The sequence below is a fragment of the Paralichthys olivaceus genome, chromosome 4 (genome assembly GCF_024713975.1).
Source record: "Paralichthys olivaceus isolate ysfri-2021 chromosome 4, ASM2471397v2, whole genome shotgun sequence".
NCBI classification, from domain to species: domain Eukaryota; kingdom Metazoa; phylum Chordata; class Actinopteri; order Pleuronectiformes; family Paralichthyidae; genus Paralichthys; species Paralichthys olivaceus.
In genome coordinates, this window is record NC_091096.1 from 13,891,418 (window position 1) to 13,918,267 (window position 26,850).

The following is a 26,850-nucleotide window of genomic DNA, read 5'->3' on the forward strand; positions in this document are numbered from 1 at the left end:
CCTGACTGATAGTTCCAAGTCAAGGCTGGTGACTTAGGGTGACTTCCATCAGGACCCTGAGGCTCTGGAATTCTTTGCCTTAAGAGATTAAACTTGCCAGAACTTTACCTGTTTATAACATATAACGTTTCAACCGGTTTGAACAGATGATGTTTATTTTACATATTTCTTTTTATCATTTATTTCTTAAATTATGTAGAAATAAAGTTGTATGATAATTCTTATTATAATATGTAATATTTAAGCGCACAGGAATAAGTAGTCCTTCATATTAACTACTTGAGTCATAAGAAGTGATAATTTAATGTTGATTTAAATGGTGTGCGTGTGACATCCCGGCCCCGCCCCTCGTCAGCATCGTCCAATAGGGTGCGAGTGTCTTAATTTGATGGGCGGTTGTCAACAACTGGTCAGAGAGGAAACAAAGTGACATTTGCGTGTTCGTTCGTTTCGTGTCGGAATAAGAATTGTTTACGTATTTCTACCGTAGCGTTGTGATTTTAGACAAACCCGCTCAGTAAACAGCCATGGAGGATAAAGTTGTGGAGACGAGCTAACGCTAGCTGAATTAATGTCCCTCAGTCAGCTCCAATTGTTGGAAGTTGTCTCGGTCCAAGCTAGCTACGTAGGAGCTAACGTTAGTGCAAGGGAGGACGGGCGGCTGCTGTGTGTTGTGAGCGTGTGGCTGCCTGAGGTGGGTCGTGGCCAGACACACTAACACATCGCGTCCGTGGAGCCGCTGTGGACGTGTTCGGGACGAGAGGAGCTTTCTGACGTGTCCTCACCATGGATCCATTCGACAGTAACAGTGCAGGTAAGGAAGCTGGATGTGTACAGCACCAGGAAGCTAACAGAAGCAGGCCAGCTAATAACTAACAGGACATTAGCTGCAGGCTCGCTGGCAGTGACATTTACCGGAGGACACATGGCTGGACTTGACTACTGGAAACCCTAATGAAAGCTGCCTTTGTATCTTCTGTGTAATTGTGTGTTTTGTTGTTGTTGTCTATGGTTCAGGGATTCTCAGAAGCTAACTTCAACACATTGTCAGTGTGTTGACAGTGCTGCAGAGGCATGGTAATATTTTGCTGCACATGACTGTTTCTCAAAACACAAAGCAGATTTTCATGTAGTGGTTTTCTGTAAGAAAGTTAAAACCACATGTCTGTCTTGAGACATCTGTCACTGTCAAGGTTCAAATTGTCTGTTCAAGCACAGCAGCAGCAGCAGCAGCAGCAGCAGCACTGTTTGCCCATTTGAAGCCTGTTGGTTTGATAATGTTTTGTCTTGGTTGGAGAGCTGATAAGTCATGCTCTCTCAGCTCTGGCTCCAACCAGCAGCCAGCTCCCTTATAACCTCTGCTATGGCCCTAGGGCGTCCAGGGCTTTATTAAAACAAACAGAAAGACAAACACACACACAGACACACACACACACACACACACACACACACACAACCACACACTACAACAGCTCTCAGGGAAGAAGAGGGGTTGTTCTCTGTGGATGTTGATTCATTTCAGATTTTGACCTGGAAGCAGCAAACACCAAATCAAAGTAGTTTGACTTCCTGTTTTTTGTGTGTGTGTCTTTGTTCTCTTTTCAAGCTTACATTTCAAATCACTTTTAGAGATAGAGAAAGGCAGAGCTCCTTCTTCCTTGCCATTTTTCTTGACCATCCAACCAACAGATAACAGTCTTTTTTTACTTGGTATCAATCAGTGGACATACTCTTGTCCAACTCAGACATGTATTCAACTGTAGTTCTCTAACCCTAACCCTCTAAGGCCTCGCAGCTGATAGATGTTTTCAGAAAACAGGAAGAGCACAGTCAGCAGCTAACATGCCTTACTGCTGTATTTACATACACACTTGACAAAGCATCAGGAGTTGTGAGTTGTGTGTTATTCACATTCACAATCATTATAACTGCATAATAACCGCTACGTGCCTCTCTCGTCTTGGTTATATGACATTACAATCAACATAAAAGCATAACCATACCCCTTAGCTGTCATTTAAGTTTGATGTGTGTTTTTTGGGGATGGTAAAATTTTTATCATACCCTTCTCTGTCTATTACACACAACCAACTACTCAGATCCAGTCTATTTTTAAACATTCCTACCACAGCACTGAAGTCCAGACAGTGACACAGTGACAGCCCATACAGTCATATCAGAAACACTGCACAGTAACGACCAGGAAGTAAATTCACCTCTCACATTTCTGAGCACTTGTCTTCCTTTTGTGTAATCACAGCTCATTTTTTCTTGGCGTCCTTGTGTCTCTGTGAACAACATGCTCTCACTGTCTGCATCCTATTAATTTCCACTTAACTTTATCAGCAACTAAGACTGAAAAAAAGCGTTGTCTTTAACTCATAAAAGCACGAGTGGAACGTGAGGTAGAATGGGTGAAATGCACTGCTTAGCGTTTTACCACTTTGGCTATAATCAAATTAGGAAGTTGAACATGCTTCTGATTGTTTAAAGAATTACTAAAGGGAGAATGTAGCAGTCAGGCAAATCACATGTTTTTTTGAGGGAACTCTTATGATGCTGAAGATGCAGTTTAGTTTGGGGAAGTATAGGGTGGTCAAATGAAGAATAGTTGTAACTAAAGCTTTCATAAAGAAATTGGGGCTTTCTGTCTTTACAGACTTTTTAATAGCAATACTTTAATGTAACTGCTTAATCAGCTATGTAGGTCAAAGTATTAGGGAAAACTGCAGGAGGTTTACTTACAGGAACCTGTAGAAACCCCCTGCTTTTTTTACATGTGGTTTTATGATGCCTGCACAATCAATGACAACAGGCCTTTGTGTTGCTTGTGTCTTCATGGCACTTGTGTTTTGCTGCCCTAAAACACAGTGTGGACAGACTGTCTCTGTACTGTCTATGAGTGTTTCAGTGTATTTAACCATCAGGAATATGCTCTCTTCTTTTTCACACCTCTCTCATTTCCTCTTTCTAAAAATCATTGTCTATTTTCTCTTCCTGTGTGTGTTTTGTAGAGCGAGCCAACCTGCCCAGGAACATGATTGAGAACAGCATGTTTGAAGAGGAGCCTGATGTCGTGGATTTAGCCAAAGACTCTGCTGCATTTCCGGTACGCTCATTTCATCTTATGCCATGCATGCTATGCACGCTATGCACGCCTTCACTTCAAGGACCCAGCCTGGCTCATTAATTTGCATATCTCAGAAATACATATTTGCTTGATTCTGCAAATCCCTCAAGTGCTTTCATCTGTGAATCTGATAATGTTAATAGATTGGTAATTAGCAATATAAATAATGTTCAGTAAATTTGAGGAAGACTCACACTTGTGGATAGCAGTTTAATCCATGTATTAACATCATACTGCGCAGCATAACTGGAGAATAAAGGTGTGTACTTTGCATGCTCTCGGCAGACGTTTCCTGCTCTTGACCCAGATGAGGTAGTGTTTGAACCTCGTAGTTCACGTTTGCTTGTTCGAGGCCTGGGAGAGAATGAAATGGATGAGGAAGAGGAGGACTGCGAGTCTTCAGCCCGTCTGTTGGGCATGTCCTTCATGAATCGTAGCTCTTCTCTCAGACCCAACTCTTCCCCGTACACAAGACAGAATCCACCCAGGTAATACAAAGCTTGACTTCTGGATTGGGTGCTGTTTAGCATGATGGTATAAAGATCTTTTTCCAGAAAGGTTTGCCTCACGACATTTTTTTCGTGCATAAGTAATCATGCATGCAATATCATAAGCATCTGTGAAACCTGGTTGAACCAAGTGTTGAATTGAAGGGAATGCATTGTAATTGTCCAGCTACTTTAACCAAACCTTTCTTTTTTTGGTGACACATGATAAGCTTGTCTTCTTAAGCCTCATTAACTGTAGATGGAAGTAACAAACATACCAGCAATTTACATTACCACAGGTAATCTCTGTTAGCTGTTAACATTGAATCATCAAACAACGTGTGAGGGAGTTGGTGAACAACCAGTTGTTTACAGACAAGCATTTCAGGCTCTGTCAGAAACCTAGCTAAGTAAAGAAGGAAATCCTTTCAAATATTGTTTTTTATTGAGACCATCTTCATCATTGCTGATCAGATGAAGTCAATAAATCACATATCTGCCCTAATCTCTCAATTAGCGATCACAAAATCCAGTATAAATGCCTGGATATCTAACATCTGTAAGAACAATATGCTCTTTAGGGTTTGTTACGTTTTGTATTTCCTGAACAATAACAAATAGGGACAAGGGAGAGTTTTCTCAGGTTTTCATCATTAAAACTTATTGTAATGACACTTTTTCCTGGTATAATAGTTTACTGTGTGCTTATAAAATCTCCTTATACTGAAAAAAGATGTTATGTCAAAATATGTAAATGTTTACATGCATGGGAATGGGCTTATGTCCACTGAGCAGCACAAGTGTGAAACTTAAACTTTCACTCAGTCCTCCACAGCACCACTGTCAACTCCTTTAAAAACACTGCTGCTCTTTTGCATCCTTTTTAAAAAGTGTTGTAAATCTCTTCTTGGTTTCAGGTCATGTTCACGACCTTCAGCCAGGACAATGGTTGTATGTGTGTTATTCCTTGTTATAGTGGCCTCTATGACCATGGTACTGTACTTCCTACCCGAATGCACCTTCACCAGAGTAAGAAAACCATTCCCTATTTCTTTTTGGGTTGCTTTTGCAATACCATGTATGATTGTTAATATGCAAATATCTTTTTTAGACATTTTCTCCTTTTTTTCTGTCATGTTCAATCACACACCTATTTCCCTGGCTCTACCCTCCATCCTATTGCAGGCAGGTTGTCGTAAACCAAACAACACCACTCCCCAGGAGATAGTCTACCCTATTGCCACCAATGGCGAACTGTTTCCATGGGCCCAGTTCCGGCTGCCTCATAGTATACGTCCTCTCAGCTATAACCTTACCCTGAGCCCTGACCTCGACAACATGACCTTCACTGGGCGCACTGTCATCAACATGTATGTGTTGCACAACACCAAGCGTATCATCCTGCACAGTGCTAATCTGCACATTACCAAAGCTACATTCAAGGTGGGATTGGCTCATCCATCATTGTACACAGAACTCTATACTGTTTTTTATGCTTGTACTAATTTTTAACTGATAATTACTCTCTTCCAGCTGGGTGATGGGGAGGCCAATGATGTGACTATACTGGAGTACAAACCCAGACAGCAGATTGCTATTAAATTCTCTGCAGAGCTGAAGTCAGACCAGTACTGTGTTTTGACCCTGGATTACTCTGCCAACTTCTCACAGACCTATGATGGTTTCTACAACAGCTCTTACACTGATAAAGATGGAAACAAAAAGTATGCTTGACTAACAGTCTTTGCTGTAACTACTTCAGCTCAAGGAGTACTAACAAATCAGTGCTGTAAAAAATAAGTGAAAAACGTTTTTTGTTTTTACCGCATTTATCTAAATTGTTATTTCAGTATAATCATGCTCGTCTCTCTCTTGTCACTAGTGTTCTTGCAGCAACCCAGTTTGAACCACTGTCAGCCAGGAAGGCCTTCCCTTGCTTCGATGAACCATCTTTCAAAGCCACCTTTCTGATTACAATCAACAGAAAAACAAACTACACGGCTGTTTCCAACATGCCTTTGGTACTGTAACATTACTTAAGAGCTGTTAATCTTAACAATATGTAACCAAGTGTCGAAACATCCTGCTTTCTAAATGGGTTCTTCAATTTATTTGGTTGACACAATTTTTTTGCTACTCTCGAATTCAAAAACTCGAAGGGCTTGTAGTATTTGACAATTGAATTTTAAACTGAAACACTGACAGCTGCTCTCTTTCATCCTTTTTTATTTAATGGTCAAAGTAAGTGACTTTAAACCTTACACAGGTTTGAAGAACTTTTGGTTTCAGTTGTGGGACATTTCATTTTCCAATTACAAGTGACTGTTAGCAAATCTTTCTTAAAGTTTACCAGCAAGAAACAGAATGTATCAGTGCCTGTGTTCAGCATCACCACCTTACAACAGATGTTTTTAATTATGGTTTTAATTATTACTAGCATGTGACTACATTGTTAACGGCAGCTCCAAAATACAGTATTTCTCACTCAAACAACCACAGTAGATTCTTGACTTTCACTCTCTATACTATGTCCCCTCTTTTCCTGAGGGACCTGTGAGTCATTAATGTGCCAACTGGGATTTTAGGGTCAAAGCATGAGGATATTTAAGTTAACAGACTACATATTGGTGCTGTATGTGTTTGGTGCTGTATGTGTTTGCAGTACTGTCTTCCACAGCAGTCTTAATTTAAAACGATCCAAAATTCTATTTGGAGTATAATAGCAACTTTAGCTCTAAGTCATCTTGTCCTTGTGCTGTGTGTTTCAGGCTAAATCCACACCCCTCTCTGGTGGCCTCATCCAAGATGAGTTTGAAAAAACCACTGTCAACATGAGTACCTATCTGGTGGCCTTCATCGTTGCTAATTTCACCCCGATCAGCAAAAATGTCTCAAACATTCAAGTAGGTCTGACACAAATTTTGTGAGTTTTGTTTTTTAGTTCTGGCTTAATATGATCTACATATATTTGCGGTTGTGTAACTGCTGATAAACTTTCTGGATGAATCGTTTAGGTATCTGTGTACTCTGTGCCAGAGAAGAAGGAGCACACTGAATATGCTCTGGAAACAGCCTCCCAACTGCTGGAGTTCTACAATACGTTCTTTGAAATAGACTACCCCCTCAAAAAACTAGGCGAGTACACACACCTACACATTTCACACAAATACACATTTAACCTCCTTTGATTGTTTTTCCTTTTCTTCACTGTTTACATGCCCAATATGCTCATTCTTTCTCTTCTGCCAGACTTGGTAGCCATCCCAGACTTCTTGGCAGGAGCCATGGAGAACTGGGGACTCATCACTTTCCGTGAGACCAGCCTGCTGGTGGGCAAACAGTCCTCCCCTCTGGAGAAACAAGTTGTTGCTTCAGTCGTAGCGCATGAACTCGCTCATCAGGTAATTTTGTCCATCTTTGTGGTTGTGAAAAGAGCAGATACAGTGAAGATGATACAGGTTGTAACCTATCTCTGATGTTGTCTTGCAGTGGTTTGGAAACTTGGTGACTATGAGCTGGTGGAACGACCTGTGGCTCAACGAAGGCTTTGCCACTTACATGCAGTACATGTCACTGCAGAAAACGATGCCTCAGCTGGACATTGTAAGCTTTCGCATCTGGATTATAAATTACTTCTCACATAAGCTGTTTTCAGACATGACCTTTCAGAATCTCTAGAGAATTGGGCCCGGATTTTATCCAGAGGCTCCCTTTCACAATTGAAAGAGATTCTTCGCCCAGACACGTTCACAACAGCAACAAATCTTCTGGAGGATTCAGGCAAGGGGTGGTGCATCAGGCAGAGATAGGGTGTAACACATTCATTTCTCGGTGGAGATCATGTGCCGAGAAATTAATGTTTACATCACATTAACACGGGCATCGGCTCTTATCTTAACATTTTTGCGTCTGTTGCATGTTAAAAGCTCCATCAACCCCCCCACAAACTCTTGGAGAATCCAGCAGAGGATCTCCTGCTGTGTTTTCACATCGGCTCCTTCGGACTTTCTGCTGACTTTATTTTAGGGGGCCAGGCAGAGAAAGTCCGCAGAAACTCTGAAGGCTCTCACTCGGACATTTGCGTTCACACATACAGCCCCTGTGGAGAAAGTCTGTTGGATGCTTTCAAGCAGAGCATGTTGTGTGCTTCACTGTGTCTTGGCAGTAAGTCCTGTGTTGTGTTTTGCAGGGTAATTTGTTCCTGGCAGTGCGTTTCAGAGCCATGGACAAAGATGCACTTAACTCCTCCCATGCTGTGTCGACAGAGGTTAACACAAAGGAACAGGTGGAAGAGATGTTCGACTCTGTCTCCTATGAAAAGGTACCCTTTTATTTGAAATATGTATCTAGAGAAATAGACGGTTTTCATTAATTAACCAAACAATTTTATCCAGCATTTCTGAGCCTCACTTTCTCTGTCTTCAGGGTGCATCCATTCTTCTTATGCTGAACGCGTCCCTGCCAGGGGACCAACAGTTCAGAAAAGGGATCATTCAATACCTCAAACAGTTCAGTGGATTAAACACAGACACTGCCGACCTCTGGAACAGCCTTACACAGGTGTGTGTGTGTGTTTGTGTATTGGTACAAGCCACTTTTATGGATTTTATTGGACACTACAAGAACAGAAAATGACTTATGTGAATGTTGATAATGTCAAAATGTTATAGGAAAGCCAGAGCACAGGACATTGTAGATGTTAACAGTAGGTTGGGTAATTGCTGTCAGAAAGGCTTCCACACAGTTTAATGGCAGAATGTCGACTCGTTATTTTCCCTTGCTGCTTCTGTAGATTCTTAATTTGCACATAGACTTGCACAGGAACACAATCCACACAGTGACCACACGGAACAGTGGGCAGCCATGAAGGCGCCCGGGGAGCAATTGGGGGGTTCGGTGCCTTGCTCAAGGGCACCTCGGCAGTGCCCAGGAGGTGAACTGGCACCTCTCCAACTTCCGTCCATGCTGGACTTGAACTGGCCACCCTCCAGTTCCCAAGCCAAGTCTCTATGGACTGAGCTACTGCCTCCCCTATCATGCTACTAGTCCTAAATGAAAATGTACTTTATTGACGAAACATGAAAAACGATTTTCCAGACACCTCTGCCGAGGAAACTGATCTTCAAGTTCAAAGTGACAGCATGTGATCTGAGCAGCAGTGGGTTTCTGCACCAGCCTATATAGGCACCTATTACTATCTTGAAACTGCACACTTAAAATAGCACTGACTTCAGACCAGGTTTTTGTTTGACAGTCTAGTAATTACATTCTACTGTCCTAAGATAACATTGTGCCCAAAATGCCCTTGACCACACCTTATCTTAAGACCAAAATGCCCATGGGGCAAGTGCATTTGCTTTAAACTTAGCAGGCTTTGGATGGGAAAATGACAACTTTCATTGGTCTGAAACTGACAAAGACACTTGCTTTGGGGCCGTATGGTAAGGCCTAAAGGCTAATTCAAATTCACAGAGGGTTGGGGTTTGGGTTGTTGGTCAGAAGATGTGGTTTGGATGGAATCTGTGAACTGTGTAAACAGTTTTAGGATATCCCATTTTTGCTTCAGAAAATAAAAACAGCATACACTGTATTTCCTCTTCCTATCCGCAGGTGTCAACACAGCACCAGAATGTATCAGAGATGATGAGCTCATGGACCTCACAGAAAGGCTTCCCATTGGTCACTGTAAGCCGCAAGGGAGATCAAGTGACCCTCACACAAGAGCACTTCCTCCTCACATCTGACAATGCCACTCATACTTCCAGGTGTGTAACGTTACCACACACTTACACAACAGATCATAGAACGATACCACAACCATAAATATACTGTTTACTCTCTTTAGCCTGTGGAATATACCGGTGACGTACGTAAACGACAGCTGTAGTTTTGCCCCTGAGTGCAGACAAGTTTTTAATCTGAAGACAAAGACAGGTAAAACAAAAAGTGTTGTTCAGCTTGATTAAGTTTCTCAATCTTAGGTCTGCCAGTCATGTCAAAAGCTAAATGTGTCTTTGTTTTCTGATTTCAGGCACTTTTAAGCTGCCAGAAAGTGTAAAGTGGCTGAAGTTGAACTACAGGAACTCAGGCTTCTACATCGTGCACTACGGTAATGAAGGCTGGGCTGCTCTTAAAGATGCTTTGTCCAACAACGTCAGTGTTCTTACACATGAAGACCGTGCCGCGCTCATACACAACATCTTTGCTCTCTCCAGGTAAGAGGGACCATTCAGAAATTGTCAATGTTATTTCTTTCAAAAAAAACACAAGTGGAGGAGTATTGTCGAGTTCTTTGCTCTCCACCTCGCTCCTCAGTCACTTTCCTGTATTTTCAACAGACTGGGAAGGGTATCCTTCCATCAAGTCCTCACTCTGTTGAACTACATGTCAAATGAAACAGAGACTACTCCTGTGATGGAAGCCTTGTTACAGCTCGAAAGTATCCACAGGCTGCTGGACAAAAGACAGGAGGAAGCTCTTGTGGCCCGTATGAAGGTTTGTATGTGTGTGATATCCCTGAAAGTGGACAAATTATGATGTGACATCAGGGTGCAGATTGTGCAAAACACATTCATTCTTAGGACCAAAATTACAGTTTATAGCTCGGTGACACCACACCCTCTTCTGAGCCTCTTCTTCCTCGGCAGACACCAAGATACCGAACTGGTGTAGTGAAGGAAAATACCTCCACAGAAAAACACTTTTGCACCACTGTTTCTCACAAAGTGTGCCAATATGAAAATAGAGCTAATTAGTTGAGGTAAGTGTGTGTGTACTAATATTAATGTCCATATTGTTTCTCTTACACAATTCCAGAATTATATTTTGCACAATTTTGGGTCTCTGATGGACAAACAAACATGGGGAGAGGAGGAGAGTGTGTCCAAACAGGAGCTGCGCTCAGCCCTTCTGCAGATGGCGTGTAGTCTGAATGAAAAAAAATGCATTCAGCAAGCTAAAGCCCTGTTCAAACAGCATGTCGAGTCCAATGGGACTTTACGGTACGTGAAAGCACACAAAAAAACGTTACCTAATTTTACCTGGTCAGGGTCATGGTGGCAACAGGGTGAGCAGTGTAGGACACATATTTACAGATAGAAATTACCTTTTGAGTTGTCGAAGTAAAAATGAATATGTTTGCATATTTCTTCCTCCTGTATGTATTTCTGTAGTATACCAGGTGATCTGCAGCAAGTTGTGTTCACTGTGGCTGCTCAGTCAGATGAAGGTTGGGAAACTTTGCTTCAAATGTATGGACACGCCACCTTCGATGCAGACAAGAGAAAAATGCTACAGGGGCTGGCATCCACTCAGAATATACGGCAGTTAGTGTGGTAAGCGTGAGCGTATGTCTCTGTGTTTGTGAAACAAATTTCAAAGTAAATCCATTTTCAAAACAGCCAGAATTGACTTCACCGCTTTTGCATTTCTGTACTTTTAATACTTAAATAGCTTATTCAATGATATATTCACAAATACAAAGTCTGCAATAAGCTGATATCGGCCGATACATTAGCATGAGCAATTTATTGGTGTAATTGGAGTTCGTTAAAGAATTAGGACCAGGAAAATCTTTGAAGAGTTTGGTAAATAATCTATTGAGATCCTGTGTGGAAGTGATGATCATGAAGTGAGTGTTGTTGATGCACTGAGGAGGATTTGAACAGAGCAGGTTTCTGGTCTGTTTAGGATCCTTAAAGCAGGTCTGAGCGGGAACATCATCCAGACACAGGAGTTGCCATTGGTCATCAACACCATGGTTAAAGGCTTCGCTGGCCACTTGTTTGTCTGGGATTTTGTACAAGAGAACTGGGACCGACTCATAGAAAAGTGAGTGGCCCCTTTTCAGCTTCATATGTCTTATTACTGTGAATACATTTAAGGATTATCTCAAATGAACATGAAAAGATTAAATAAAATCAGCATCATTGTGTTTTTGGTTGTAGGTTTTCTGTGGGCTCCTTTGCCATCCAGACAATCGTCAAATCTGCCACCTTCCAGTTCTCTACACAAGCGCACCTTGACCAGGTATGTTTTCACTGTTTTCTCTGCAGGATACATAAATAATGTATTTGAGGCTCTGTGCACTTGCTTGTAGGAGATGTGAAGAGTTCATAGAACGCTTCTGTTGCTTTATTGATGACTGCTTTTCTCTGGCAAACATCTGAATGTGCTTTTGTGTGTGGTGCAGGTTCAGAGTTTCTTCTCTGGCCTGAAGGAGCGTGGCTCTCAGATGAGAAGCGTACAGGAAGCTTTGGAAACAATCAGGCTAAATCAGCGCTGGATGGACAAGAATCTACCTATACTCCAAAAATGGCTCTAATACAGGCACTCCATCAGGTCTCAGCCACACTTACAGATAACTGGAGCATGTAGTCAATACAACAGCAGTGTTTGCACTCCTGTAGGACTGTCTCCTGACTCCCTTTATCCAGGCCAGAGAACTAAACAAAGCCAGAGGTTGTCCTCGACCCGGCCGGACAAGGTGTCTGGTTCTCTGGTCCTGTAAGTTGTATTTTTTAGCTCAGGGTTGCTCTGATTGTGTGTTTAACAGGAGGTTATCAGATGCCAACACACTCACTCCTCATACTTTATGCTGTCGACCAAACCCCTCCACTGCAGCGCTCATGTAATCCTTATGCCTGAGCAGACAATCACTCTTCACTTAAACGTCTTTGGCTCAGCTTTCTTTCAGGCACTTCACTCCATGAGCTGTATAGTGGGCACTTCAGAAAGAGCGAACATGAAGAATGTCACTGATACCATTTTATGTCTGTAAACTCAATCGGTCCTGGATTTTCTCTCAATGGTGGGATGTATGTAGATGCAGTCAGAGATCCCTCGATGAGAAGTCAGTATTCTTGAATCAACCATGTTGAAACATTTACTATTTTAGTCATGGTTTGGCTTGAAGATTGATTGATTGGTAGCTTGAAGCACCAAACTTGTTGCAGCATCACTCGAATGTACTGACAAAACCTTCCCACTGTGTACAGCAGATGGCGCACTGCAGCAAAGGTTTGAATCGACAACCAATGTGTCTTAGGTGAGGGCTGGCAGCTTACAATGGAGCCAAATCTTTCTTTCTTTCTTTCTCTTTTTTCTCTTCTCTCTTTCTTTCTTTTACTTTCCCTTAGTTTCCTTCCTTCCTATCAGTCTTGAGCACAGTTTATCTCTCATCTTCGACTTGTATGTTATTAGCTTTTTTCGTGTGCAGTGCAGTCACTGTGTAGACTCCTTTAACTTGTGTGCTTGTAATCTTTTAATGTAAATATGCTCAACCCCTCCACAAACCCTTTTCCCTGCGATTTTTGGATGTACCCTTTTAAACCTTCAAACTTTTAACGTTTTGAGATTTGCTTTCTGTCGTGTGTGTATATAGTGTAAAAGGGTCACGTATTCCTAGAATTGAGCAAGAGTCTTGGTCAGATACTTTTTACTGTACAGTATTTCCTGATTTCAACCACCAGGTGGAGGTCCTTGGCTGAAGAATGTTGGTGTTTTAAGGGCTATGCATATTGAAGATACACAGTGTATAGATATAGAAGATTGATCTATATTGGGTGTCCAGCTCATCAGCCAAATGAAAATGCAATTGATCAAGATTTTCTCCAATGTTAACCAGAATGAAGAGAAGCCTATAGCTATTTATTAAGAGAGTGTAGTTAGGAGTTTCCCCACCATTTGCTCCAAGATGTTATTTAATGACAGTTGTACACTCATTCTGAGCTTTATTTAAGTCGGTAGTTATTCTCTTCATCAATGTCATATTATTCAGGATAACTGACCTCAAATAGATCTGTTGATTTTTTGTTGTCTATTGTTTTTCAGACATTTTGATTCATGAGGTTTGTTTCTAGTTGTCATATTACTATCAAAGCTTTGACGTGTCATTTATGTGGCAGGAAGACAAAACCTCCCTGACCCTGTGCATGGGTGGTAAACCAGTGTGGGACCAGGTGCTTATCTCTGCCCCTTAGTGACTCCTATCGATTATAATGAAGCTTATAATTAGAAGGCATCGCAACACTATACTGTAGGAGGCACCTGCCTGTCAACTGACTCCCCAGGTTAACAGTAGGGGGGTAGGGGGCATTAGGTAAAGTCTAAATTAGACTTTACCTATAGAATTCTTCTGTGGTTTAGGTCTGCATTTTCTGACAGTATATCCATCGACTCACTCCTTCCAGTCAGTCAAAGTCTGTGTGATTGGAATTCAAAAATATGCCTTTAAGCGCTCATATAATTCTTCAAAATCCAGGAATCAGTTCAGCTTTATTAATGGGATGTAAAACTGATTTTACTGCCATATTTTTTGTCAGAAAGTAATTGATCCATGTTGAAGGAGGTTTTCAGAGAGTGGAGTTTTAGATCCCATTCTTACTGATCAGGTACGAGGTTCAGTCGAAGTCTTGGTTTCAGCGATTAGAGAATAGTATTAGATTAGACGACCACAGTTACAGTAAAGCTGATCAGATTCTATTCGTTCTTGCACTGAGAAGAAATGCTGCAGATGCTTTTAAAAATGTGTTGCTCTTTATGTGGACAAAATATTAATAAAGTTGTTTTATGAAAATGTTGGACTTTTTGTTTTGGTTCTATACTTAATTGGTTTTGTGGTTATACTTATATGGTTCTATGTTTTTTTTATCTGTGTTTGTCAGTTTGTCTGTTAAAGTTAGCAGCATTTCACACAAAATACTTTGTGAAAGGATGGGTCAGGAAAAGAATCCAATCCTGGTGCAGATCCGTATCAGGGAGCGTATCAAGGATTCAGTTTTCTCACAGTAACATTTTCGTTGTTACTAAGAGACTAATTTATGGATCTTTTTAAGAAACACCAGGTATGTTTAGGGTCATTTTAGTTAAATTGACTTGTCTTTGTTTTCTGAAACTGATTGACGCAAATTTAAATTCCTATGATTTTTAATTTGTCATCTGAAATAAATGCTTGAGTGCGAGTCCATGTGTCCAGGTTAAGGTGCCTGCAAAATATTTTTAGTGACTTTTAGTGACTTTTTTGGTTCTGAAAAATAAAAGCAATTCTGCGAGGATGCTGTCTAAACACAATGCAGCTTGTGTGCATGCATTTTCTTGTGCAGTGAATTGTTTCATGATGTGTCTCGGTTGTACCACTAGATGCCTTTCTTGCTCTTCTGGAAACTTGCTCATTTGCTCTCATTCATGTTGTTGATAGTCTGAGATACTGCATAGATATAAAATCCTTTACATGTTTGACTTGTACTCTGGAGATGTTATTTGGAATTATATTGTTTAAAAGCCTGAAGCTTCAACTTCATGTCTGTAAAACAAAATAAAACCACTTGTCCAGCTAGAAAAGAGATTTTTTTACTTTATGCAACTGCAGGGTTTTGTGCATTTTAATCCAGTCCACTGTGGCAAACTAGTGTGTGTGTGTGTGTGTGTGTGTGTGTGTGTGTGTGTGTGTGTGTGTGTGTGTGTGTGTGTGTGTGTGTGTGTGTGTGTGTGTGTGTGTGTGTGTGTGTTATTTAGTATGTGTTTAAGGAAGTCTGTTTTGTGCTTTGTGTTCTGGCCAAGCGCCGCACAGCTGGAAAACATCATACAGGCAGTATTTTCACTCTCATTCTTTCTTTCCTGGCCAATCAACCCAAGTGCACAAGGTATAAAGACAACAGAGGGCTTTATATTGAGAAAAAGAAAAGAAATAATCCAAACTGAGTATAATGAATGAACAAGCTGTATGAGACCCAGACACAGATGCTACATGGGCCCAGAACAATTGGTTTTTGTCCAACGTTTCAACAGTGTCAGTGTCTTTGCCTTGAATGATGATCATTCGTTTTATCTTGTTAGGATTCACATCATATTGTTGCCCAGATACAGAGATGAATCCGCTGGTGAGGGAGTCATCTTCAGACGCTCATGAGACTCACTCGTGAGCTTCTGTGATATTCCTCGCACAGTTTCAAATCTCAGATGCTATTTAGAATTTAGCAAGCGTTTGCTTTGATTTTCAGCATTTGTTCTGGGTCTTTTCTTTTGTCATGGCTATTTTTGCCAAAACATTTACAAATCTACAGACCAAACATGTCATATACATATAATACATCCAGCTGGCAGATTTACCTTGTGACTGTCACGTTCGCATGTAACGTTTCCACCACAAAGTGACCTCAGTCAGTTCAGACAGTGTGTCAAACTAATGCTCATTATAGAGGCTACATCATGTCCTTAAGTGAAACATTTCATCTCTCTCCATTCTTCACTTCACCTCCACATGTCTTGTTGGTAAAGAACAGATCCATATTACTTGGCCCTGAGTTATTTATCTCCTTTCCATTATATCGTGGTCACGTAATATATTTTTCCCTAAATGTCACCTGTGGCTCCGTAACACATTCACACAATCAGAGATGTGTTTCTTGCATTCAGCAGCTGTAACTGTGTTTCTTTTAGTCTGGACAATGTGTATGTTCTCCTCCTATTTTTTTAATATAATAGTTTGATCCTTGTTGTGAAATATAAGGCTTTGCTGTCAGTCAAACTTGTTCATGTCAGTGATTGATCATATGCAGTAAACCCCGCCCCTTTCGTGCGCATACTCACATCTTGATAAGAATAACCTGGGTTGACTTAACGAGTTGATAACCAGCTTCGTGTGACCCTTTGACACCTGACTGTGGATGTTAGGTTGAGTTCAGCTAGATCTCAGAAAGATAGATCTCAGATAGAAAGATCCTGTTTATAGAACTTACTGAGAACTACCCAAAAACACAGAACCCATCTTTGGGAGACAATGGTGTTAATGTTTATGTTTATGTTGCTTTAAAAAACGAAACATTTGAATGACACGATGACTCATTCTGCCAGAGGCCCAGATGTCATGGTAGCTGTTGGTACACTTTGTCAATCCAACAGTCATGATGAGAAGATATGTAGCACCTGAGTGTGTATGCAGCCAATTCCTGCTGTGTTTGCAAAGCCCATTATTTTTGCTTCATCTGTTCAAAGTGACAAGTCAGACACATTTTCTGTCTTGCATCTTGAGCTCAGTTATCATAATCTTCTTTGGAGATTCCTCAGTAGTAAACTCATAAATCTGCAGAGCAAAGAGACAATGCCTGTGGGTGGAGGAGTCAGAACAGTTTCAATCTTTGTTTTCAAGTAACATTTGAAACACGTTTAGCAATAACACAGAGTAATTGCACTTGCACGTCTGTGTAAAAGAAAATGGATTGTTTTCTCTTCGCTGTTGCCAAGAGCTTGTTCATTGTGGGAACTGTCACTTTTTTCAATAGTTGTAAGGTCTGGACCTCACCAGTGAGATATTGTGTTTTGTGATGTGACGTTATACAAATCGAATCGAATTGAACAGAACCCACATTTTAATTTTAAAATGTAGGATTTTACTTTAACTGACAATAGTCTAACTTAAGGTTTTATCTTCAATTAAATCTCTCATTCATTTTATCTCTCACAGAAATGAACATTTGACTTCTCTGAGTGTACATCCATCAAGGAGTATTTTTCGCCCTTTGGTTGTCTATAGGATTACACACAGGGTTTTTGTAATCACTTTGTGAGATAGGACATTTCTTTACATTTTCACTGATACATGTAAAAGCATGGGATCTTGATGACTGATCCTGGGACTGATACATAAAAATATCATAAAAAACGTAATAATATTTGGAACATTTGGTTAGTTGGTGAGACATTACTCAGCAGTTTTTAGCCACGGTAGAGGCATGGGTCTGAGGATGGCATGTGGGATTGTCAATCAGACATAAAGAGAGAAATATAAAATATTAACCAAAATACTATTAGCTGGATTGACATTGGTGATTAGTTGACTTTTCTCTTCCCCCACCACAAGGTTAATATTTGTGGTTTTGAGTCAAATGTGTCAACAACTATAGACAATTGTCAGTAAAAACTCTTCTGACTTTTCTTCTGGCTCCAAAATTTCACTTTACATCAGCCGAGCTTTTGTTTTGTGTTAATCGGCAAATGTTATTGCATGCTAAAATAGTTAAACCAAAATGGTAAACATGCTGAACATGACACTTCAGTACTTCAATATACTTCATTACTTCATTACTATAGATAGATAGACACATTTCTACGTAACTGTGTGTGTGTGTGTTGCACAATTAAATCGGGTGATCTGGTACGACACAAAAGCATGTATATTTTGAAGGTCAGCAGTGGTTCTGCAACAAAGCACAGTTAGATGGGAATGTGGATAGATGTTCTTTATGTTACAGTCATATGTATTGCATAAGAGATGAGGTGACTGCTATGGCGTGTCCTCATTCCATAGACATTCCATGTGTAACTTTGAATCACAGATGTACTTAACATAACCTGTCACATGACTCCAACATTTACATAACTACATGTATGTTCTGAATCTACAGATGCCGGTAGGTACTCTATACAAGAGTATTGGTGGGTCCTGCTACCATAGATGGAAAAGGTACTTAAATCTTTTACTTAAATAAAATTGTCTGTGCTGCAATGGAATTATACTTCAAGTAAAAGTAAGTCATGCATTCAAAATTTTATCTGAGTAAAAGTGTGGCAGTATTCAATATTTGCTTAAGTGTCAACATAGGTGTTGTGTTTTTACATAATTAATTGTTGACACGTTAAGCATTCCCTTTCAGAGAATAACATTTATTTTATACGTTTATTTGACGTGGACCATGTTGATTCAAAAGAAAAGACAACTGAATAAGACAGAAATACCAGTGAGACTAACTATCATCTGTTATCCCAAGCCAGATATTAAACAGGCACCTTAAGTATAACAGCAAATATGGAATCAATATATATAATATGACAAATATTCACAAAATCATACAATATATATATCCACCAATATTGTAGATGACTCACTCTAAACTTTAATGAGACATTTTTCATTTTTGTGCTCATCAAAGGTTCACATGTAAAATTCCAAAGAAAGAAAAAAAAATGTAATAAAACCTAAAATATGTAAATTAATTCCAATTCATATTCCAATTATTTGTTATAAAACATAAAATGTCCCATCCTCTCTTACTGAAAAAATGTATTCTTACTTTGTTCTATGATACTTAATAATAATACTTCATTTCTTTGCTCAGCATTTGTATGTCTTTGCAGACATGACCAGTGACTGCAAAGACAGCAGATTAAGGTCAATTTGTTGGAGAATGCTATCATCAGGAGGCAAAATCAATAACGCCACCTTGAAATTAATGTAATCAGCAGCTATGTCTAAGGTTTTAAGGTCACTGGTCAAAGTATAAACAAAGGATATGAGACAGCAGACATTGGTAGAGAAATGATAAGATGACCGTATCAGGCCACATTGCATTACTTCAGAATTTGTCTGACAAAAGAACCTTGCACATGCTGAGCCTCTGATTGAGGGTGATTGTCAGGTCACATGTGTCTCAGGTCAGTACCCTGATGCTATGAGGATGCTTAAAGCGCACGTTGGCCCGTGTGCCACGTGCCACTTGACCTCTCTGTCATTCTATTATCACGGTCCTTCCTAGAAGCACAAGAACTATTTGAAACATGTAATCCTGCTAATCAGAGAGGTCAGGCTGTCAGTATCAGCAGTGTCACCTCAGCTGAAATCAGATTGAACTATCCATTTGTGATTCGGGTGAGATCGAAAGCGACACGCAAAGAATTGTGTGAAAGTCTGAATGAGGAAATGTGAGGCTCAGGTGAGCGGGGTGATAAGGTGACAATAAAAGAGACGGAAAGGCCTGCTTGTTGAAGGCTTCATGCAAACATGAGCTACTTGTGTGTATCTGGTCAGCAACCTCTCATTCCCCCCTGCTGCCATCCAATGGTGACTTTAGACCAGTAGTTTAGGCCAAGTTCGTGATTGTTGATTCTCTGACAACTGTGCCTGCAGAGTTTGAAGGGATTGTTCACCAAAAACTAAATGTCCTCTGATATCCTCCTCTGGAGCCGTGTTCACATTCGCACACACACACAAGCTCTTTCACAAGGCTGACAACTGACCGGATTCAAGAACACACATTTCATTTCTGGATTTCAGTGTATTCTGCTCTCTGATCTAGTGTTTAAAGTTCACCAGTGTCTTGCTATGGTACTTAACATGTGAAGTGGTATAATAGGATTGAAATTAGCAAAGAATTGAATTTGCCATTTGTGCCCGTTTAAAGTTGCTATTCAGGTCATCACACAATCCAATCTAAATTGGCAAACTTCCAGTTTTAATCATCAGTTTTTAGTTTTGGTGGCTCCTCCCCAGTCTGTCTGATAAGACTTCTCGGGAGGTTCTTGGATTTTCTGATAACGTGCACGCTACCGAGATGTTAGGATAAGACCACATCCACATTACATTGCCAGTCCTCTGATAACACTGCTGTGCTGCACTATTAGAGCTTTCCTCTCAAACTTTCAACTGACCTCGTGTGTCCTATAGAAACACATAGAGAAACTGCAGCTTAGTTAAAAAAAATTATAACAAACGTGCATCTTTGGATAAAAGCATCAAATACGTCACACTTGCAGCCTAAGTCATTCTAAAAAAAAAAGTGGATGTTGAGCCCCCATGAAATTTTATTGTGGCGGCCATGGCAGCTATTTATCTAAATTGCCACCAGAGAGGGAGAAAAATGGAAATGTTACAGTCACCTTTCATGGAATACACCTCGTTCCTTCGCCTCTGTACTCTTGTACTGACCAGAAAACAGCCGTGGACAACTGCAAGAGGGAAAACTAAGAACAAAATCATGAGAACAGATTTGCTCCACTACTGCAGGATATTGGATCGACATTAATGGCCGGCATTACTTCTTATCCTCACAGACAAGGGTATGAACTTCAAATAAATCCAAAAGTAAAAGGAAACGGCTGAGTATGAAACTTTGCAGGCGACTTTGCTGTGAAAGAAAAGCATGTGCAGTAAAAGCACTAAAATATTATGTTTTTCCCAAAGATAGAGTCTCTGACATGGCAGGGAGAATACAACATGCACCAGTCGGAAGAGGAGGCGAGACATTCAACAGATTGTTGTCACTGAACTCATGGCTTTCAGCTGCATGTGCGTCACCAACCTGTTCCCTCTGCCAAAGACTAAAGAAAAGAGTCAAAACAGGAGGAAGTCAAAACAGAAAACAGCCCATACCATGACCCCCCCCATCAACAACCACCAATGAAGACTCACCCTCTTCATCCCCCCAAACCCCACCCAGATCACCCTTGTAGGAGCCATAAATGAGTTAAAGAAAGATATTATTATTTTGTTGGTTGTATGAGGTCAAAATGTACAGCACTCTGTCAGCATGTCCAGTGTGTTCACAGTGATTTAGTTCTCCAAACAAATGGCAGGAAAGCTTCGAGCTGATATGGGCAGAGTTATCTGATCTTCTTTATGCTCTCACATGATTGAGGAAGAAGGCCCTGTGAGCTTCTAGAAAGATTTGTCTTGTAAAATGTTCTGTCTCCATAGTTTTACAGTTTCGGGAATATAAAAGTAAAGTTTCAGCTTGTCTACCATACTAAAATATTTTCTAAAGCCCACATTCATTAATTAGATCAGAGTTGAAACATTTTTAATTGTTAGGTTTTGATCACACGTTGTCATGGTCATTGCAGACCATATGTGCTCTAGTTGTTCACCCATGCAAATAAACTGAAAGCTAAAATAAAATAAGATATTAATCAGCGTTATTGTTAACGATAGCAAGGAATGGATACAGTCATTGCAAATGTGTGGGAAAAAGAAACTAAACATTAGCTCAATGGGGGTGTCATGTAAAAGAAAATAGAGTGATGTTAATTGTGGGCTTGAGGCGAGAGCTGTTCACACTTGGCACTTTATTAACCCAGTCATACACGCCCTTAGAATGAATGCTATGCTGCTAAGTTGATTATTGTATTTGAAACTGGAAATCTGTCAATATATTTTCCATCATGCTATATTGAACTGAAAGACAAACAGAGCTGACTGACATCCTAATTGTCAAAAGTCAAATCTTCCTTGATCACAAGAGTTCACTACAGTCTTGTGCTTGGCTACCAAAGCAGTTTAGCCACCTGAATGTTCCGGCTCGTCATTATGTTGGCAAACTTGGAACTCGTCTGTATTAGGAGGAGGTTGGGTCAGATGAGTCAGCATAACACTTTCTGAAACTGTCTTATTCTGTCAAAACTCTTTATTCATGACCACTTCACAACTTATGCTCTGGTTACCATGTCAACAAAGGTCTGTACGTGCACATTTTAACCCAAACTGTAATGTGCTCCCAAAATAACCGGGGTTTGCACCTTATGTAACCATGTATTCAACTAACTACATTTTGACATTATAGTCAGCTGCCACATGCTTGACTCTTGACACAAATAACTTCACACACAATCCTCCAAACCATTATCCATACGCTTCATTAAGAGATGGAATGTTGCTGGAATGTTGCAGGCACCATTTGCCTGAAGTCCTGTATACACTTCAAACAGTTTTTTCCTCTGTTATAATTCATGTCATTTTACAGTAACATGATATAGCAGGAAGTATAGTGTATGTTTAACATCAGTATGTTTTGTAAATTTAACCACACAATATAATCTTATTTATATATTTTATTATAAATAATCAAGGGGAAATCTTTATTGTTGATTTGTCCTGTGCATGTTTGTGCAACAAAAAATATATTCATATTTATATTTCTCAGATTCCTCAGAAGAAGAATTAGAACAGGTGACAGATTTCACTGAATATTTGCAATCATTTCATATTTCTCTTCAAATTCAGGCAATTCTGAACAAACCAACATGGAAAAACAAGTTATTAGAAAATATTTATTTAATAAAAATATACATTCAATATAGTTTTATAATTGTAGAATAAAGTATTAGACATTATCAGGAAGAGAGATCTCGATTTGGTCGTTGTGTCCGACTTCTTCATTGTCTCGTTGGGTTCTTTGTTCTTCCACGTTTGTCTCTTCATTTTTAACCTCTGATGCATCGTTTTGTACGTTCCCTTCCTCCGCTCTTTCGAGCTCAAGCCTCAGTTGCTCTTTCTCATTTAGTATCAGTTCCTCCTCGATGGCTTTCTGCTGCTTCTCCGCCTCTTCCCTCTCTGCCTCAGCCTTCTTCATTTTCTCCTCCTTCTTCATCTTCCAGAACCACACCAGGTTCTTCTCGGGATACATGACTTTGGCCAGTGGGAGTTTGAAGATCCTACTGGTTCCCGTGGTCAGGTGGAGGAAAGTCAGGGCAGAGAGACAGAAAGGCCAGGTGCAGGCTGGCAGACCAAACTGTAGATGACAAATACGTCATGTTACGATTATTAGTTTATAATGTGCTGATATATTTAAATACAGTGAGAGACAATGAGTACTCACCCTGGACATTATGTTGGCAATAGCCGATCCGAGATATGCACAGAAAAAAGCTGCAGTGGAGAAGGAGAGAGATACCATGAGGTGACACGTTGTGGTGGGTGTGATCATAGATTACAAATGGTTTCATGGACATGATTTCATGTCATGTGATCGTCCTGTTGATGCATTTTCAGATTGTGGTTTTATCTTCCTGGTTTCTACTCACCACACGTGATGGCGAGCAGGTGCACCTGCCAGGTGAGGGCATAAAACATTCCTCCAATAGCGATGCAGGCTAACACACAGTTGTAACCCCAGAGGCCAAAGTAAATATCCCCAAAAGGAGCAGACAGAGCCAGACCTGCAAAAACAAAACACATCCATCCTGTCAGAGATTCACTTAATTTATCTTTGGATTCTTTTAATAAATAATAACCCCCTGGTTATTTTATCTTTGGGTCTCTGTGGAATTGGAACATATTGAGACTTTAATTCATTCTATCAGCATACAGGAAGCAGAAATCGGAAGCACCGTTTATTGAGGTGGGACAGAATCACATTTAGAAGTGTTCAATTTTCAACACCCTTGTCAACAACCCACTTGTCGAGGCAATGTGTGGTCTCACCTGAAACCATGCCCACTGCAGATCCCAGGATGGCATGAGCACAAGTGATGGGGGAAGAGATGAAGAGCGAGATTATGAAGATTCCTCCCGTCCAAGGGTTGTCACAGCCGTAAACTTGGCCTATTCCCACAGGGACTGACATGAACAGCTGAAGAGATACAGACAGAAAGGTTGAACATTATTATATCTGAGCTAGGATCCATTAGTCAGAGCAACTGAGAACACCAAGCAACACTTTTAAAAGGTATTGTACAATGCCCCCCACAGAACATATAGAATCAACCCTGGCCTGGCACTGACCTTGGGTAGATCTATTTCCGACCAGGTGATGTTGGGCAGCTCTGAGCGAGGCTGAATGAGGACTTGGGGGAAGTGGTGGTTGTAGTGACCGGTGGCGACCATGTGCAGACACACCAGGATGTTGAAGGGCAGTGTGAACACAGGCAGATCCCAGCGACTGTGAATAGACGCAATAGCGCTGGACACTATCGGGCTGAAACACAATCACACAACATCAGCAGGGTTAGATTTAAACATTTGTTTTGCTTGTGATTGGGTCACATTCAAAATTCATTCTGCACGGTTCTTCCTCTTATTATTTTTGTAATATGATATCAAATCTTTATCTAAGAGAACATTAACTATTTTTCTTTCGATTGCTTAGACCTGTTGGCCCTTAAGGTCAGACTACAGTAAATCAATCATTTTAGACATTTATGTGGCCTAGTTCAGTTTCTCAATGTTTGCACTTTTATTCTCATTATTGCTCAGTCTATATATGCTTACCACATCATGGACATGAAGATGTTGGGCAGCAGAAGCCACCAGTACCAGTCTCCTGCATTGGAGAACACAGCCATCAGCAGACCCACCAGGATACCGTTGTACCCATACAGTCCAGAAGCTATTGCACCCCTAAAAGTAGGAAGTAGTTTGAATAGATACATTTTATTCCGGTTGCATAGCGTAGTCATTTCTCAGTCATCCATATCTATTGTCACCCCATGTTTTTGTGTTCCTGGTGCCACACACAAACTCACAAGGTGATGACATCCATGCTGTGGAGGCTGTAAATTATTGAGTGTTCAAACCTGTTCTGTTTCAGGATGAGGGCAGAAATGGTTGCAAAAAGTGTGCCCACAAAGCCGTTGAGGGCCCACCAGTAGTTCTGCAGGATGAGGCCGGCAAAAATGATGAGGCCACTCAGAGGGTTGTTAACGAACATCACTTGGGCAGCTCCGCGAAGAACCCAGTCCAGCAGCTGCAGCAGGATGAACTGTTCTGAAAGAGAACGCAGAGAGTAAAGGGCTGATTTTCCAAGAGTTGCAAAGAAGACACATTTATTTGACAGTGGGCAAAAGTTGTACATCGTTGAAGACTGTGAGAAGAACCACAGAGACAAGCGGAGCCATGGACACTGAAATAATCAGTGGATGTTTTGTTTTTTTAGCCAGCCTTTAGTGATTACTTACTTTCCATCCATTTCCCAAACAACTCCATGTCTCCAGCGAAGTAGGAGACTCCCTTGAGGAATCGGGCCCTGGCCTTCTGCAGCCCAGTGGGCCCTCCAGGCTGCTCTGGCTCCTTCTCCTTCATGTCCTCCTGGGTGTTGTCCTGCAACATCAGTGGCTGAAGTTCCTGGAGTTATTGATACAGTTAGAAATCCATTAGATACTTGAATTGCTGTAAAGAAATTCATTATCTTTGGCTTGTGTTAAGGCAGTTTGTTCACAGGTCACTCACAGGCCTAAAGCAGAGCAAACAAGCAAGCAAAGCTTCATGTACATAGCTCATTGAATTCCAGATGGAAGCACAATGCGCTGCACAAAGCATGAGGTAACATGCAAGTTGTACTGCGAAACTATGTGGAAAGTGTAAAGATAAACATGAGATACAGATTAAAACAAACATAAAAAATTTAATTGAGGATAGAATAAATAAAATAACAAATAGACATAAAATATTAAGGTACATAAAAGCAATAAAAGGAATAAAAATAAATCTAATTTATTTAAAAAAGTTATTTAAAATTAAAATCAGCTAACCACATCTTGGAGCACAGTATACAGTATATTGTATATAGCGAATGTAGCTGTTCAGCTATATCATTCCCCATTGCCAGTTGCTGTAGCAACATGACATTAGCATTAGACACTTGATGGTGTCGTCACACATGTATGGTGTGGGAGACAAAAAAAAAAAAAATACTGTGTGTCTGCACTGTGAGCAGTGACGTACAGTGAGGCTATTGACCGGAGAGCTGGTGGACAGATCAGTGGAGGTGGAGCAGTTGATATTCTTCTGAATATCCTGAAAGTACAGAAAGAAAGATGTTGCATGTCACTTTGCTGCAAATACTCTTCCTCTGTACCTGTTAATGTTGGCTTTAAAGATTAAAACATAGAAACCATTTGATATTAATTATTATTTATACAAAGATGAATTACTTAACTACAATTTCACTTCACTTATTTTTAATAAATCATCCATTAATCAAATAAAGACCATACAAAGATAGACCTAGCTTGACATATAATCTTTAAATATTTTCTCAGATAGACACATATTTACTCAGGTTTGACAGTGGTTTACAGTCCTGCTGGATCTTGACAAACAGTTGCAAATACTCCTACCTTTGAGCAGTGTGATCCAGGCATGAATGGCTTGCCAGCTTTTCTCAAGCTGTACAACAGCAGCTTCCAACGAAGGCTTTTATAGCAACAGGCCACTGAAATAACCCCTCCTCCTGGAAGAATCACTGGAATTCAGCAATATGTCTCTTGCAGGCATGTCTCTCTAATCACACCATCACACAATCAAAAACATTCTCCCCTATGTCCCCCTATGTTTAGAAGCACAAATGAACTGAAGATGCTGTCAGACAGACGAAAGCTGCAGGTGTTTGTTGAATGACATGATGCAGTATCTGAAGCATCTGTGTCAAACTCAAGAGTGGATGACCTGATCTGCCCCTGATCGCTGTCCAACAGTCAACATTTGAGAGGCTGTGCACTCCAGATATCTGTGTCGCTGCCAGACCCTGAGGTTAATGTCTCCTTGGACATGTTCATGTTCCTGCTATAAGAAGTAAACGTGAAGAGGAACATCTCTGATTGCAAACATTAAAGTCTGTTAATGGGTCCTGGGGAGAACGACTGCACATGTTAAAAAGGTTGTAAAAAAGACTTCTGGGCCTCCAGAGGGGGCTGCATGAGGGATCAAATGCTGCAAGGTAGCAATTAAGACTGCAAGTGTGGGGCAGC

General features: G+C 40.5%; 2 protein-coding genes across 2 annotated transcripts; one reads left to right on the plus strand and one right to left on the minus strand.

Moving 5' to 3' along the window:
- The first annotated feature begins 390 nt into the window (after window positions 1–390).
- Window positions 391–14,194, plus strand: lnpep (leucyl/cystinyl aminopeptidase). The gene is made up of 22 exons (XM_020101036.2): window positions 391–814; window positions 3,015–3,109; window positions 3,416–3,618; window positions 4,536–4,647; window positions 4,804–5,061; window positions 5,152–5,342; window positions 5,501–5,639; window positions 6,387–6,521; window positions 6,633–6,753; window positions 6,868–7,019; window positions 7,108–7,221; window positions 7,808–7,939; window positions 8,044–8,178; window positions 9,229–9,383; window positions 9,464–9,552; window positions 9,650–9,833; window positions 9,957–10,113; window positions 10,435–10,619; window positions 10,791–10,952; window positions 11,308–11,448; window positions 11,565–11,646; window positions 11,810–14,194. The coding sequence occupies exons 1-22, from the start codon at window positions 787–789 to the stop codon at window positions 11,939–11,941; spliced, it is 3,102 nt and encodes a 1,033-aa protein (XP_019956595.2). The 5' UTR covers window positions 391–786; the 3' UTR covers window positions 11,942–14,194.
- An 8,003-nt stretch (window positions 14,195–22,197) lies between these two features.
- On the minus strand, window positions 22,198–26,369 carry slc14a2 (solute carrier family 14 member 2). The gene is made up of 10 exons (XM_020100833.2): window positions 26,221–26,369; window positions 25,826–25,897; window positions 25,060–25,225; window positions 24,679–24,868; window positions 24,374–24,502; window positions 23,888–24,080; window positions 23,588–23,735; window positions 23,188–23,322; window positions 22,983–23,032; window positions 22,198–22,895 (listed from the first exon to the last, which is right to left on the minus strand). Exons 1-10 carry the CDS (start codon window positions 26,242–26,244, stop codon window positions 22,488–22,490), a joined length of 1,515 nt encoding a protein of 504 aa, XP_019956392.1. The 5' UTR covers window positions 26,245–26,369; the 3' UTR covers window positions 22,198–22,487.
- Between the last annotated feature and the right edge of the window lie 481 nt (window positions 26,370–26,850).